Source organism: Pantherophis guttatus, chromosome 3 (assembly GCF_059756535.1).
Source record: "Pantherophis guttatus breed Tessera chromosome 3, ASM5975653v1, whole genome shotgun sequence".
Lineage (NCBI taxonomy): Eukaryota > Metazoa > Chordata > Lepidosauria > Squamata > Colubridae > Pantherophis > Pantherophis guttatus.
The window spans coordinates 62,726,028-62,743,217 of NC_142065.1; the positions used below are offsets into that span (position 1 = coordinate 62,726,028).

Genomic DNA, 17,190 nt, shown 5'->3' on the forward strand with positions numbered 1-17,190 from the left:
ATAGTAAATGAGATAAACTCTTTTAATACAGCATGATTTGTGAGGAAGCCTAGTGTACTCTGCCATACAGGACTGCTCAGTAGAGGAACCCAAAGATTTTAATCACTGCTTTGCTTCAGCATTGCTCGTGAAGCACTGTAGTGAAAGAAATTCACAGATGAAGCATATAGAGAAAATAACAGGATGTGTTACAGAGGCAGCATGAAAAGAACTGTTGCATCTCTGTAACAAAGTAAACATTTGACAATTTTGCAGCTGTTAACTGATGAGCTCCAAGATCTTATATGGCCAATATCAATAGGATCATAAGTACTGGTTAATAAAGCAGTCCCCTTACTAGGTATATAACAATATAACAAAGTTATCCTGGGAATACCTGTACTGAAAAATACTTTATAAAGAGCTTTAAAATAAAATACCAGGGAAATAATTTCTTCACAGAAGTATTATTTTTCTTCAAGCCTTTTAATAAAAAATATTTATCTAGATCTAAGCTAACTAAGGAGTTCTAGAAGAGAACTTGTTCGGTTGTGTATATTCTTTAATGCAGGGAGTATTTACTTTATATCCATCTGATATAATTTTGACATGTGTTACATATCTGTGATGAGACAATTCCAATATAAGGCCTTCATATGAAAGAGCCATTGCCCTAAATTACATCATGAAGGACTATTTGCTCGTGTTCTGCATAATATTAATATCAGAATAATTGGTGCAAAGTTAAAATAATTCAGTTTAAAAAATTATTAGAAATTCAATACATACCAGATTAAATGCTCCAACTCCCAATTTTACACCGACTTCAAAATGGGGATGATTTTCTCCTTTAACATAACTGCGAGACTGTATTAGATTCTCCAGTACCCTAGCAAAACAAAATATCTCATTATAAACAAAAAAGTATAAAAATAAAAGCAAGCATACAACTTTTTTACATAGAGCAATTATTAAGGGTCGCTAGTAAAAATTAATTTTGGGTCTCAAACATGGTGCATGTTCCATCAATAAGCAGACATCCTCCTTGGCACTTTCCTGGTTTCCTGGATCATCTGATTTTTAGAAAGTGAATGGAATATTTCAATTTTAACATGAATTGCAAGCTAGGATGCTGCAAAAATCAAGTGTCAGCCTCTATTATGTTTTTCATTTCCACAGGATCTCCATTCTATGGAAATAACAGTGAGAACAACTATAGGCCAATGCATTACTTAGAAGTGCAGTACTGCAGGCTACTTCAACTGACCGTTAGCTGCAGTTCGGCAATTCAAGCCTGACTCAGCCTTCCATCCTTCTGAGGTCGGTAAAATGAGGACCTGGATTGTTGGGGGCAATATGCTGACTCTGTAAACCGCTTAGAGAGGGATGTAAAAGCACTATGAAGTGGAATATAAGTCTAAGTGCTATTGCTATAGTGAATAGATGTCATGCTACCGTTTTGTGAATGAGAAAACTTCCTGTAGCAATTTGGTGAACTACTAGCCCAGACACAGGAAAAAAACCTGATGTCATTTGTAAACAAGCAAGATACACATTTGGACCTTTTTGGTAGAAGCTCCACAATATGAATAGACCAGACTAGACTAGACTAGACTAGACTAGACTAGACTAGACTAGACTAGACTAGACTAGACTAGACTAGACTAGGACAGAACAGAACAGAACAGAACAGAACAGAACAGAACAGAACAGAACAGAATTCTTTAGAATAGATTAGAAGCAGCAATGGCTTTGTGATAATTTGATTGTGATTTTGACTGCATCAACTTTTTCTACTTTAAAATCGGTTGTTTTATTGCTATATTTTTCAAATTATTTTATGGTATTTATTAAGTGCTGTAAGTCTAGTGAGAATTCTAGTATAACATATTGTACTTAAACACATTAAATAAAAAGAAATTCAAATAAATTAACAGCACAGATAGTCCTCAATGTATGATCATTCATTTAATATTAGCTCAAAGTTAAAACAGTCCCCGTAACCCATCCATAAAGTTATGACTGTCACATGACCCCTGCAGTCACATAATCTCAATTTAGGTGCTTGGCAACCAGCCTGCATTTGTACCAGTTGAAATATCTTAGAGTCATGTGATCATAATTTGCAACCTTTGCAGACACATCCGAAAAGCAAAGTAAATTGGGGAAGCCAGGTTCACTTAAACACAGTATGATTCTCTTAACAACCATAGTAAACATGGTTGCAAAATCAGATCCAGTCATGTGATGCTTCCCTTAACACCCAAATCAATTAACAACTGAAATTCTGGTTCCAAATGTGGTCATAACTCAAGGACTACCTCTAGTATTAAGAAGAAACTCAGGAGGACCCCTCCCTGACTGACTGGGGAATAAGAGGGAAGGGAGGAGTAACACAATCAAACTTGCAAGAAATATAGTTCTGGTCTTCCTGTGAAGTATGTTTCCTGATCTTCTCTACCTCAAAGGACTAGGTGATGAGTAAAAACATTTGCTTTTCGGAAATATTTAGAGTAATACAGCTTGTCACTGCAAAAATATCAATTATCAAATAATTTCAAAAACTACATACCTGTATATTTGATAACTATTTCTTATTTTGATGCTGCCTTTCACAAAGCTAATTATGCTTTCATCCTAAGAAAAATAGAATAGATTGTCTATTTCATTTATTAGTCAATTAAATACTCTTGCTTTAGAATTAGACAGTGACTAATTCTGAGACAATTAATTGGCAAATTGCTAAAACTCACTCTAATTGTAATAAAGAAATTCTCCCACTATTTAGCTATTTTGAAAGCACACTATGAGAGTTACCAATCTCATTTTGATAAATCTGATATATTAACAGGAAGTTGAATTGTTCCTTGCTAAAACATACTAAGAAAATACTCAATTTATTCAAAAAAGTTATCATCAAAACTACACACATAAACAGACCCTCTAATATGGCTTCAGCAAATTCCCCTACTAAATTTAAACCATAGAGTAAGAACATAACTATCTTATACATGTTTACTATAAAATGATACCATTCAATAGGCTTTACTCTTATAATGTGAGATTGACGCTGGTAAATTGAAAAAAAAACCAAGAAATACTTAACTTTGAAAACCAAATATCCTTGGAGCTACAGTTACTATTGTAGACTTTATGGGAGAAATTATGCTGACCTTGTTCATGGGCTTTATATTAAGCTCAGAAATACCATTTATTAATATGAGTTGCTAGTTCACCTGCAAAAATCTAGAACTTTAACTTATTCTTGGGTTTTAAACCTGCAAGATTCTCTCTCTTTCTCTCGCTCCCTCTCTCTCTTTCTCTCTCTCTCTCTCTCTCTCCCCTCCCCCCCCCCCACACACATATCTTTCTGCATCCAACTTTTTGTGGTCTATTTTTTTTTCAACCTACAAAAAACAATAATGGTCTTCCCTCTTATATAAGAGCCGCGATGGCACAGTGGTTAGAGTGCAATATTGCAGGCTACTTCTGCTGATCACTGGCTGCCAGCAGTTTGGCTGATCAAATCTCACCAGGCTCAAGGTTCACTCAGCCTTCCATCCTTCCGAGGTGGATAAAATGAGGACCCAGATTGCTGGGGACAATATGCTGACTCTGTAAATCACTTAGAGAGGGCTGTAAAGCACTGTGAAGCGGTATATAAGTCTAAGTGCTATTGCTATTGATATATCTCAAATACACTTCTTTCCTATATACTGCCTCAGCATCATTTCCTTATCTCCTGCAAACAAAAGTCAGATGCCAAGAAAGAAGATGTTTGAATTGAGAGGCAAGCCATGCAGCAGCAGAATGGGTAATTGTGCTGTATACCTTGGCAGGGAGGGAGGCATCACAATGAAGAAAAAAAAAAATCACTAGCCCGGACAGTTTTCCTTGAAATGAACAAACGCCAATTTTATTAAACTAATCCACTTATGAAGCTTATAAATTAAAACATGAAATTCACTTAATAATTATGCATTAGTTGCATATAAAATGTCATAAAGAACATAAGCGACGTTTTTAAAATATTTAAAACAAAAACTCATAGATCATTGCATCTTTTGCCATTCTCACATTCCCCTGACTACCTTCACAATACTGGGTCCTGAAACAACATCCTTACCTGGAGAAATGTAAGAGCTGCTCTATGAAGCAAGCATTCAGCATAACAAATTTCTGCATGAATTTCTTCTAGAAAAATTTTAAAAAAGAGAAATGTTTCAAAGTTTCTCAATATAACGTAATTAGTATCAATGTTGTAAAAAACTTTTTTTTTCAAGCAAGAAACTGAAGGATCACCTATTGCCACTTATAATGCTAAGAGGCCATCTTCAGAATCAAGCAAGTGATAAGAAGATAATATTGAGCAGTCAGACGCAAACTCATTGGTAGCTTGTTCATGCAATGAACAAGGACGTACATTTAATTTCACAGTTACTAAGATTGTTGGCCAAGCAAATACAAATGTAGCCAAGGAAATGATTGAAGCCTGGATAATGGAATCCTTTATCAGTCAACAGGAGTGGTAATTTACCACCAGCTTATTAAGTATTTAGGAGCTGAGGATTTGGCAGCACAAGGAAACAACAGCCAATGACTTTATAACCAGCCATCAACACCCCAATCAACAAATAAAGAGCCACACACAACCAGGCACCACATAAATACTACACATAGAATAGGTCAAAGCATGTATTCAGTTAGAGAGAAGTTCCCTGAGAATAGGCTCCAGCATGAAACTGAAAGCTCAGAAGATTAAACCTTTGGTCCCAGTGACCCACCCAGATTGGATCCTGCAGTCTTAACAGAATAAGAGAGTTGGAAGGGACCTTGGAGGTCTTTTACTCCAATCAGTCTGGAAACCATATACCATTTCAGATAAATGGTTGTCCAATGTCTTCTTAAAAACCTCCAGTGCTGAAGCACCCACAACTCCAACACTGGAGGTTTTTAAGAAGAATGTATGTATGTAACTGTATTCTCTGACATCCAAATATCTGTCGGGGCTTAATTGACTACAGTATTTTGTTTTCATCAAGGACCATGTGGATTATAATTTAAGCAAATTTTCCCCACAGCAAAGTCTTTATCACCCACATATACAATCATAAGAAATGCAACTGTTTCCCAAACTTAGACATATAATGCAACATCTGAAGCTTATAGTAATTCATCAGTTATATCAACAGAATAGAGATAGTCGACGTAAAACCAAAATTGAGCCTAAAATTTAGTGACAAATTTGTTAAGTGAGTATTGCCCCATTTTATGACTTTTCTTGCCACATTTGTTAAGTGAATCGCTGCAGTTGTTAATTAAACGGTTAAGTGAATCTACTTTCCCCATTGACTTTGCTCATCAGAAGGTCACAAAAGGGAATCACATTATTACATGGGACACTGCAACCATCATAAATATGATGCAGTTGCCAAGCATTCAAATTTGATTCACATGACTTTGGGGATGCTGTAACGGTCATAAGTGTTGAAAATGATCATAGATCACTTTTTTCAGTACCATTGTAACTTTGAACAGTCACTAAATGAACTGTTGTAAGTGGAGGACTACCTGTAATATAACAGAGTGCTGCTTGCTTACCTTCAGTTAATTGTTCAAGATTCTGTTTGTTCACTAAATTGTTGAAAGAGTTTGCTACAGAAGACTTTTTCCGAAACCTAAACAAAAATTATAAAGGCTGAAGATTTAAAGTATACTTACAATACTGTAGTTAAGCAAATAATTCAGAAATATAATTGACACACATTCTGGAATGCATAATATTGGATGCATGAATTTCTGACTTTTCTCAAAACCGAAATATATTTTCCAAATGGATTGAATTGATAATTCCCGACAACTATAGGAATGATGACTGGTGCTAACAGGAATCCTAGTTTAAAATACTGAGCGTAGCAGATCTGTAATCTTCTCTCCTGTAGAGAAAATGAATCTCATAGGTTAATACTATATATATGTTTACTTAGAAGGTAAATCCCACTTAATTTGTTGGAATTTAGTATTTAATAAAAGCACACAGAAGTTTATTCTCAAGTCAAAATATCACTTGTCTTTTTCTTCAATATTCTTGCTACTTTTTTTCACTTTGTAAGTTTCATACTTGTTATAGGTAGTCCTCAACTTATGACCATAATGAAAGCTGCCTATTATGGTCACACATCATGACAGTTGTCAAGCCAGTCTAACTCTTCTTTTTTATTTAAAAAAGGATAATGTGAAAATATTACAAAGCTATGATGGAGTAGAGCTCAACCTTTATGGATCCACCATATATTTCCTTCTTGTCTTCCTTGCCTGATGTCTTTGATTTTACTTGCTAATCATTTCCTAACTCTTTCCTGTAATTTGCATAATAAGATTTATGTGAAAGAGAATAATATGTATATATACACGCTACTTGCAGGCTCCTTAAAAAAGACTGCTGGGCTTTTTAAATATGTTTCCAATTCACACTATTGTAAAGGACATGGTGGCTAAGTGGCTAAGATGCTGAGCTTGTCCATCAGAAGGTCGGCAGTTCAGCGGTTCGAATCCCTAGTGCCTTGTAATGGAGTGAGCTCCAGTTACTTGTCCCAGCTTCTGCCAACCTAGCAGTTCAAAAGCACGTAAAAAATGCAAGTAGAAAAATAGGGACCACCTTTGGTGGGAAGGTAACAGTGCTCTATGTGCCTTTGATGTTTAGCCATGCTGGCCACATGACCATGGAAACATTTTTGGACAGCGCTGGCTCTTCGCCTTTGAAATGGAGATGAGCACTGCCCCTAGAGCCGGAAATGACTAGCACGCATGTACGGGGGGAACCTTTACCTTTAATAGCATCTTAGAGAGCCAGCTTAATCTCTATAGTGATTAAGGCACTAAGCTAGAAAATGGGAAACTGTGAATCCTATTCCCACCTTGGGCAGAAACCCAGCTGGGCTACTTTGGCCAGTCACTTACTCTTGGCCCTAGGAAGAAGGCAATGGCAAACACTTCTGAAAAACTTTGCCAAGAAAACTTCAGGGACTTGTCCAGGCAGCCTTCAAGCACTGGACATGACTGAACAGAAGGGGGAAAAATAGCATCTTATGTACTAGTATAATAATTGCATTGTATGTGCTTACTTCTGACATATAACTTGAGCTTCTTCCATTGTATTTCCAGCATTCAATATGTCCCTGGAGTCAAAGGTCATCATGGCCTGAATTTCCAAAATGGTAGCATAAGTCAGAGCATGATACATGCTATCCTTTTTTCTATAGGAGAGAAGTTAGAGAAATATGTACACAAAGCCCAAAGGTAGCACAAGAAAAGAAATAAACTTGTCTTTAAGAATGTACAGGAGCATTAAAGGCAGTGCTATCTCAAACTGTAAAATCTATCCTATTTTATAAATTAAATTTCATACTGAGAAATCATATCTATTTATTTTAGGATACAGTGTTGAGATATCATAGAGGAAAAGAGACTAACAAAATATTACAGATACAGTTTTCCACATGAGCCTGATGCCTAAAGAATGGTTTGTGTCTTTCTTTCATTGTATTCCTAATAATATGCTTGAAAACAAACAGACATTTCTTTTCATTCTACAAAAACATACTGAAAGGCAGACACTTTCACTAAAATCTTAACACAAAATGCCATTTTTATGCTCCCCTTAGAAGCATGAAGGGGATGAGGTTTACATGTTGCTAAAGGTTAGTCTTCCCTCCAGGATTTCCTGTTTATATATATTTTTTTCAATTTAGCATGCAATGTTTACAAAACATTTTTTAAAATGCTCTTTTTAAAATTTCTGTAGATTTGCGTAATAGATTTGCTTAATTTCTGTATGTCTGTCTGCCTGTACTGAGTCACAATGGCTGATCTAAAGCATTCTCAAAGAACAGCTGCAGTATTTTTTTGTTTATCATTCTCTTTGATTAGTTTTCTAATATGTTCATTTGCTGATAAATTACTGACAAGAATTACATAATTTACTGCACTGACATATGGACATCTAGATAGTTACATGATAAAATTGGAAACGGCAGGACCAGAAACTGGATTTTACTAGCCACAAAGAATATAACTACAGAGACTAATCTCCAGATTCAATAAAACAGAGGCCTGTCTAAATTTTCTTCTCTGTATTTTAAGTGTTCTCTCTTCTTCTCTATTAATCCTATTTTCCCCTCTATGAATCCTTTAAAGAGTCCAAAAGATGCCGTTCATATAATTTATTCAGTAATTTAATATCCCCAAAGGGTTGCTCCAGTTTCTTTCATGTATCACTCCTTAATTTGAAGTAGCAGTGAGATTAGTGTCCTTGCATTCTGCAATGTTCTATTTAACACAGATACCAATAGGGTAAAATGTTAATTAAATGAGCCTCTTTAAGTAAAGGAAAGGAACATCCATTATCTGAAACACTTAATTACGTTAGTTACAGCACAGTCAGCTATACTTTGGGGAACATCATACACTGGGAAACAAAAGATGGGCTTGTGTGATTCTTAAAGAGGTCTTGAACTGAAGCTAATTACAACAATCCCTAAAGTATATTCCCTATAACACAAGCATTTCCGTATCATACTGATGGCACTATAAATTTAAAGTTGTTATTAGCCCATCAGTTCCTTTTAGTACAAAATATTCTTAACACAATATTTATATTTTAAAATAGTGGCTGGATAAACAAAAATGTATAAATTAGAATAATGCACATTTTAATTTATAATTATAGAATATGCATAATATAGAAAGCCTATTATGTCCCTTGTACTGCAAGGCAATCAAACTGGTCAGTCCTAGAGGAGATCAACCCTCACTGCTCTTTAGAAGGCCAGATCCTGAAGATGAAATTCAAATACCTACTTTGGCCACTTAATGAGAAGGAAGCACTCATTGGAGAAGAGCCTAATTCTGGAAACGATTGAGGGCAAAAGAAGAAGGGGACGACAGAGAATGAGGTGGCTGGATGGAGTCACTGAAGCATTCGGCGTGAGCTTAAATGGACTCTGGGGGATGGTAGAAGACAGGAAGGCCTGGAAGAACGTTGTCCATGGGGTCGTGATGGGTGGGACACAACTTCACGACTAACAACAACATTATGTATCAAATCATGTATCTTGTTTTGTTTTTGAAAGTTTACATTTTACTATTTTATAAATTGTTATGTCTGTGTTGTATGCCTATTACTAGCCTGGTCTTGTATATTTTATTTGAATGAATCAGGCATTTTAATGGGGAGAGCTTGTAAATAATAGACTAAAAGAAACTCTGTTGAAGGTGAAAGTAGAGCTTGCAAAAGGCAGTCTGCTACTCAAAACTTTTTTTTTTAAACAAAAATTATGTCAACAATGTCAACACACAATGACAACCCAATGCAAACTGAAGAAACTGAAGAAACAACAAATGTTTTCTTTTTAGGATTAAAAATTCACTAGGATGATAGTGTGATGATGAAATAAAATTATATCTGCTATTTGGGAGAAGGCATGTTAGAAATCTAGACGAAAAATGAAAGTGAGACATCATAGACAATAAAGGAATGTTTTATGAAGGCCAGGATTTTCTCAGTTGCAAGACTGGCAGATTACATATTAAAATTCATGAGCAAATCTTATCAGGTTTGATCTTAAGCCTGCTTTCTCCCCATCCAAACCCAAATAGCCTCTAAACACTGGTTACAGGTAATCCTCGACTTACGGCCAAAATTGGGACCAGAATGTTTGTCCCTAAGCAATGAAGATGATTTAAACCCAGTTTGATTTTTTTGCTGCAGTTATTAAGCAAATCATTGTGATCATTAAGCAAATCTGGCTTACCCACAGACTCTGCTTGTTAGAAACCAGCTGGGAAGGTCACAAATGGTGATTATGTGATCCTAGGACAGTGCAACCAATATATACAATTTGCTAAATTTTGATCACATGATGGCAGGGACCCTGTAACTGTCATAAATGGAAGGACTGATTGTAAGTCACTTTTTTTAGCATGATCATAACCTTCAAATATCATTAAACAAATGGTTGTAAGTCAAGGACTACATGTATTGACAGCATTATATGGATGACCCAGGTTGGGATGTATAATTGGGTATCATCTGCATACTTACGGTGCCAGACTCTAAACCAATGGATGAACTTATCCAGTGGTTTCATGTAGTTATTAAACAGGAAGAGAGAAAGCATCAAGCTCTGAAGCTCCCTATAGATGAGGCACAACCTCCCTCTTTCAGTTAGCACCTACTGAAACAAACCACATGGGAAGGGAATCAAAGAACATAGTGCCTCTTATCCTGATATTCCCAGTCAGTCCAAAAGGGTATCCTAGATTGACAATATTAAATGCTTCTTAGAGATCAAGGAACACAAGGATGGATACACACCTCTATCCAGATTCTGCCAAATATTATCAACGAGTAAAACCAATGCTGTACCTTATTTAGACTGAAATGGGTCTAAATAATCTGCTTCCTTCCAGATCCTCTGCAATTTTTGTCTCACCACCTCCTCAACTAAAGAATGGACAGTAGTTATCCAGAACTGTTGTGTTAATGATTCTAGGGGTGGGGGAATACCAACCCATCCTTCAAGAAATGCTGGAGCATAAAAGAGGCTGAATTAAGAAATCCTTGAATGGTGGTGCTGGTTATGGTTCAGAATTATGGCCCTTCAAGATAGATTTGGGAAGTCATAAACTTGGCTTCAATTTGTTTTTAGCAATTATAAATTATTTTGTTCTGAAGGAAAAGATAAGAACCGCCATTGCTTCTATACCTCATATATTTCAGTAGATGTGATTAGATTTTTCCTGCACTAAAGTACACCACTGATATAATGAAGCTAATGTCTATTTAAATTTATCTAGAAAAGAAGACTTCAAAAATACATAATAATAAAATATATATCTTGTTCTTGATAAATTTAATGTCCATATTTTCATGCAGACATTCCAATCAATATTTTTACTATCATCAAGAGCTGCAGTTTTTTTCTCTCTCTTGTATCTCCACAGGCAATCAGCCAAAATCCCCAGTGGCAACAATATCCAACGATCTAATAAATGGGTTTAATGTTTAAGTAATCACAATCTAATAAGCAAGTTTAATGTTTACTGCTGGCTGTTTACTAAAATGAAAGTCTCAATCTACATTTTACATTTGTCTCTCTTTCATGGCATCTAAAGGACATTTCTATGTTTTTATTTGATAACCACCTGCCATATCACAAGATGTTTTAGTTATCAATCAGAATTCCATAAATTCATAAGCATTTGAGCTGTGGTGGAGCAGTGGTTAGAATGTAGTACTGCAGGCTACTTCTGCTGACTGCCAGCTGCCTGTAATTTGGCAGATCGAATCTCATCAGGCTCAAGGTTGACTCAGCCTTCCATCCTTCTGAGGTCAGTAAAATGAGGAGCCAGATTGTTGGGGGCAATATGCTGACTCTGTAAACCGCTTAGAGAGGGCTGTAAAAGCACTGTGAAGCATTAGAAACATCTAAGTGCTATTGCTATCGCTATTTGACAAAGTGAAAAAGCCCTGCCTCAAGGAAACTATTTTGAAAGGCTGCAAAAAAACTTTCCATTCCATTCTTTCCTATCTTACCTAGTAGATCGAACCTAACAAAGTGATAACATCTTCAGGTTAGATGTGCTAGGTAAGATAGGATCACCCTATTTCCTCAATCCATGCTGATGAAGTCAAAGATCCATCAATTTAGAATTTACAGTATTCCGGCACAGAGAAATTCTTGTATCAAATTCTTCTAAATCTGTATGTGCAAGGGAAAATAAGAAGATGGGCAAGTTTGTAGCTATAGAAATAATCTTATTTCTACTCCCTATGACTTGTTTCTATATCAACTGATAAAATATTATGGTACCAGATTTAAATTAGCATATATTAATTAGTGTAATTAGTTGGAAATAGTGCAATGAGCAGAAAGGTTTTTTGCAGCCTTTCAAAATAGTTTCCTTGAGGCAGTTTTCAATCAAAATTAAACCAGTACTTGCATCACAACACAGCTACAAAATGAATATTATTATCCATTTAATTATTATCCATTTAACAATCCTCAATTTCTTCATACCTCTGTGCTGTGTAAAACAAGAGTCTTTGGCTAAAACCCCCCAAATCCAGGGTGATGCTATGATCTGATGAATAGTAACTAAAAACACGCTGAAAATATACTGAGCACTCCATTGTATCTATTGCAATTGCTGACCCCACTTTACTAATTATTTTTGGAATTAAATAATTAGAAAATATAAACAGAATAATAATTGACTTTCACAGAAGCATCTGTCTACATAATATCTGACCAAGAATTTCTGAAATACTTGTCAGATGTTATTCAGGTTCCTTATAAACATGAGTTTTGCATTGTTTTAAAAGAATGTTAGACTGTTTTTAAACATGGATTTGGTGCTCTGAAAGACTAGTAATCGTGTAATACTATTTTGGACGAACTACACAGAAGTTTGATTTTAAAAAAGAAAGTCAGGTTCTCCTACTTATGTATTGCTGGTTCTATTAATATTGGGGACATTACTGGTTTACTACTTCTTCTCACAGAGAACAGTTTCATGCGGCCTTAAATGCTGTTATTACTATGATGGGGGGAGGGGGGAGGCACTGCTATTTTACCTACTTCATTCTGGCTATTTGGCCACCTATGAGCTGTTTCCACTTGCCGCCAGCACTATTGTTCTGCTGAAGCATTAAGTCAAGGACATTGCTTTTAGTCACTATCAATAGTTGATTTTCTTCAATTTGTGTCCTTTCTTTGCACTTGTAAACTGCACTATTTTAGTCATATATTTCTTTCATAATAAGACCCGTGTTAGGAAACAGCCTGATCAGTCATATACATGAAATACTTCCTTGCCTGCAGACTACTGGGCAACTTGACATGCAATTTTTAAAAAGATTTTTTTTAAAAAAAGACTAAAGATGCCATTTCAATGATCCACTTGCATTGGCCCTAATGTACTCCATCCTATGCCAAGGACTGATTGAAAATTGTTCTCCTGCTAGTAGGTGAAGCTTGATAGGATGGGAAAGATTGGGGGATCCATTTACTGGTTTCCTTAATTTGTCTCACATTCAAACAGTAAGGACAGTATTAGACGGCAGAAGAAGTCAACATCAATCAGGGAAGTAAATTTTATGCCAACAGACTTTTCTGTCAGTTCAAGGACTTTTGGAAAGCACTTTAATGTGGCCATCTGGTTGGAACTCTTACACAAGGATAGTCCATTCCAGCTGCTCACATCCCTCTCTCTTGTATCTCCACAGGCAATCAGCCAAAATCCCCAGTGGCAACAATATTAGCCATCTGCAGTGTCATACAGAAACAAGTCAGGCTGCAGTAACATCCAACAACAAATTACTTTTCACAGCTTTGTTCTTTCAGGGATCTTGTGTCTCTCTGTAGCACAGCAGGTTGAGCTATGAGCCACAATGATGCTAGAACAAAAACATTCTCCTACTGTTCTGTTCTACATTTTTTTTAAAAAAAAAAGATGCATTTCAAACAGTATACATTTTAACAGTATAACATTCCTCAATATATAGAAACATTATGAGCAAGCATCAACATAAATTTCGTAAATATATTCAACAGACACAGAACAGAGAGTTAGATAACAACAGAACAGAACAGAATGCAATGCAATGCAATATTTGACCAAGTGTGATTAGACACACAAAGAATTTGTCTCTGGTGCAGAAGCTCTCAGTGTACATACAAAGTGACAGAGTAATAATAATCATAATAATAATGATACCAATAAGAGAGGTAATAGATAAGATGAGAAGGATAATAATACTACAGCCACACAACATGGGTCAATATATTTAGACATTTTATGTATCATGAGGTACAATAAAACATCTGTTCTTCCTATTTAGTCTTCCTTACCAATCCAATAAATTAATGAAAGCATTTAAAGCTATCTTCTCAATACTTCAGTATAGTTATTGTTATCATTTGCTTTTAACATTCTCCACAATATAACATGATTCATGTTTTTCCCCAGAACACACAATGTCAATATGCGTCTTCGCTCTACACCAATCAGTGACTTTCCACAGGTTCTGTATCAATAGAAACTGATACAGTACCATCCCAGTACGGTAAAGTATACCAAAATTTATATCCAGTTCTCCAGATTTATATATATATATCACTGTTTAAATTCTGTATAAATACCTTTTTAAATTTATTTGTATTTGTTTGCAACCAAATAGGAAATATAAACAGCTTCAAATAAGACACAGAAAATTCTCCCAGACAAAATCATAATCTATATCATAATCTAACTTTACATGTTATCATAATCGTCACCTTTATTGTCTGTTTTTATATCATTCAGTGTGTTTTTAGTGCATTTAACTATACGCAAATTATGTATTTCAAAATATGTATTTGAACCTTGGGAATATTGAAATATCCCAAAGTTTCCATTATTCAGATTTTTACAACACATCTATAGAAATGATACATCAGAAGAAATACATATAAAATGTACATATTTGAGAAAAAATATATCAAAAATGTTTTTTGCTTATAGAAAAATCAGTTTACAAATAAAGTACAGAAAGTATGGAGTTGTTTCAGTACATTTGGGATGTACACAGGTTAACAGATAATTTAACTCTGATGCCAAATTGATTCTAATAGATGTATTGTAAACCCTATGGTTCATATGCAGATTTGCAAACATGATATTCGTAAATTGCAACACAACAATTCTGTCTTAGAATATTACTGATATTGGGATACAAACATCTGAACAGTTTTATCACTGGTGAATAATTAAACAATAGGCTACCAAAAATCTTCACCTAGCAGTTCTAATTAATACTAATTTCTGGGAGCTCTAGTTTCCTAATTTCAAGAAAGTAAGGTTTAAAATTGCTAATTTTATAAGGGAAAATCAGATTCTCATTTTTCTATAAAAAGAAGATTTAAGATTTAAAAGAGAGGATGGTAAAATATTGAGATTTTCCATTTTTACTAGGATTCGGGAATTTTTTCCTTATTTTTTCTTAACAATGCTGTATGTATAACATTATACTACAATGTTCATGTTTCTTAATTTAAAATAGCAGGAGAAACATGTCATTAGTTCAATCAAGTTTTGGAGGAATGGAAATGAAGGGCCACCTATGTGTCCCTGTTGGCTATAGACCAGGGTATCTTTAGGGTCAGATCAACTACCTCAGAAGGATAAGCACAATTAGGCAATTTAAATCCATTCTCTTTAAATGTGCATCGCACACATGTAAAATGTTACTGGGCTTTGATCATCTGGTCAAGACCAGCATTCTGAAGTCACTGTCATTCTGCAGATTCCATAGCTCAGATTCCTCAGTTCTGACCAAAATCATTAATAAAAGCATGCTAGACCTTGAAGACAGCAATGCAATTTCATATTCAAATATTCTTTCTAGTTTGTCGAGACACTTGGAAGTGCATAGGGAGCATAATCTTTGAGACAACTTCTGCAATTAGGTGTAAATCTACTTAATACTATTATTATATGTTTGTCATATACTAGGTAGTTAAGGACACCTATTCAAATGTTTTGTTATAATCAATATACACTTCATTTAATATATCCATGCAATCCAGTAAATTACATTAAACCCAGGAGAGTAATTTACCAGAATTTATTGTTGACAAATCCATGTTAGCTGTTACTAACTGCTGTTACTATCAAAATGTTTGAAATTCTTAAGACATTCCTGAATCTAAATCCTATAATTATATATGCTGATCCTAACCAGAAGAGGGAAGATAGAAGCAGTGGCTCACTTAGTTTGTAGAGAAGCAAGGGCATCTTGGAACTTGTTATTCAGAAAGAAATTCACAGCTACCATACATTCATTGAGAGCAACATTCAGATCTGTTGTAGAACATCTGGGGAGGAAAAAAAAGAATGAATACTAAGTTTTCTGGCAGAATCAAGAAACACTTTGTGCATAGGAAAGCAACACGATAACGATCAGAATGTAATCTGCACAGATTAAAAAAACTTAATTCCTTTTGCTTACTTTAATGTCACATTTTATATACTGTATTTGTTTTACTTGTTGTTAATAGCCTGAAATGCTTATATAAGAACACAAGCTATAAACTTAATAATACAATGAAATGAAATATGGTCATTTAAAGCTGATTTACTAACCTAATACAGCAAGAGAGCCTAAAACTGCTGGAATCAATCTACATACCAGCTCTACTCTCACACTTCAAAGCAGACAGCTTCCAGCTGCTGAGTGGACAGATGTACTCACCCATTCTCAATAAATTGGCTGTTTCGGAAAAAAAGTGAAAGAATCTCTCAATTTGAATAAATTCTAAATGAATAGTTGGTTCCACAAATTTATCTCACAAGAAGATAAATATTTCTGCTTACTTTAAGAAGACAACAATTATACCCAATTTTCTGCTTCTTGCCTAGCATAACTACCTGTGCATCCTCTTTGTGAGTTTTTGGAATGCAGCTTTTAGTATATTTTCCAACTCCTTGAGCATTTCGTAAGACCACATTATTAAAATCTGGCAACAAATAAGATAACACCAATTTCTATTTTTCATTGAAAAAGATGAAAAAAAAATCAAGATGATTTAAACTTTTAGCAAGCATCCTCTAAACTCAATAATGTCCCTTTGATGCTAATCTTGTAGTTACCAGGTGCCAAATATAGGCCAAAAATGTAACTTCCAGATGCCTAGGGATTAACAGATTTATTTTCACATAAACTTCCATGGCTCCCAATCCACTTCATCAGATCGATGTCATCAGATCTCCAAATGGAACTTTAAACATGAAAACTAGCATTATGAATTGGTCCCAGAAGGCTATTGCCAATCAGTACGGCTACAACACTGTGATTTAAGATGTAACAGATGTCCTCCCTTAGTATGCTCTGTATCAGTTTTAATTTCTGATTCATTTTATAAGGCATAGAGTATTTTAAACATGTGGTGATAAGGATGTAACTGACTACTGCCAGGCTTTCCTGGACCAGGATAAGATACAATGGGAGCTCCAGTCTATACTGCTCTATTAAGGGTTGTAATCCAGGACAATTACCAGTCCTCAATGTGACCTTATATAAAGTAGAGCAGTCACTGGAACTGAATCAGAGCCGGACAATTTGAAACTGTTTCTTTGTCTTACTAAGATTCAACTGAGCATGAAGAAAAA

The 17,190-nt window shown here is 35.1% G+C and overlaps 1 protein-coding gene across 4 annotated transcripts in view; it reads right to left on the reverse strand.

The window, feature by feature from the left end:
- TTC39A (tetratricopeptide repeat domain 39A) overlaps window positions 1-17,190 on the reverse strand; it is a 51,358-nt gene that overhangs the window by 22,756 nt on the left and 11,412 nt on the right. For 2 of the 4 annotated variants that reach the window (XM_034415067.2, XM_087891065.1), the window contains exons 2-7: window positions 15,792-15,896; window positions 7,104-7,235; window positions 5,581-5,657; window positions 4,106-4,173; window positions 2,552-2,616; window positions 769-868 (exon numbers count right to left, since the gene is read on the reverse strand). In XM_034415067.2, coding sequence (XP_034270958.1) covers window positions 769-868; window positions 2,552-2,616; window positions 4,106-4,173; window positions 5,581-5,657; window positions 7,104-7,235; window positions 15,792-15,896 — 547 coding nt within the window. The remainder of the gene's footprint in view (window positions 1-768; window positions 869-2,551; window positions 2,617-4,105; window positions 4,174-5,580; window positions 5,658-7,103; window positions 7,236-15,791; window positions 15,897-17,190) is intronic. The other 2 variants (XM_034415068.2, XM_087891066.1) reach the window with 1 other exon arrangement.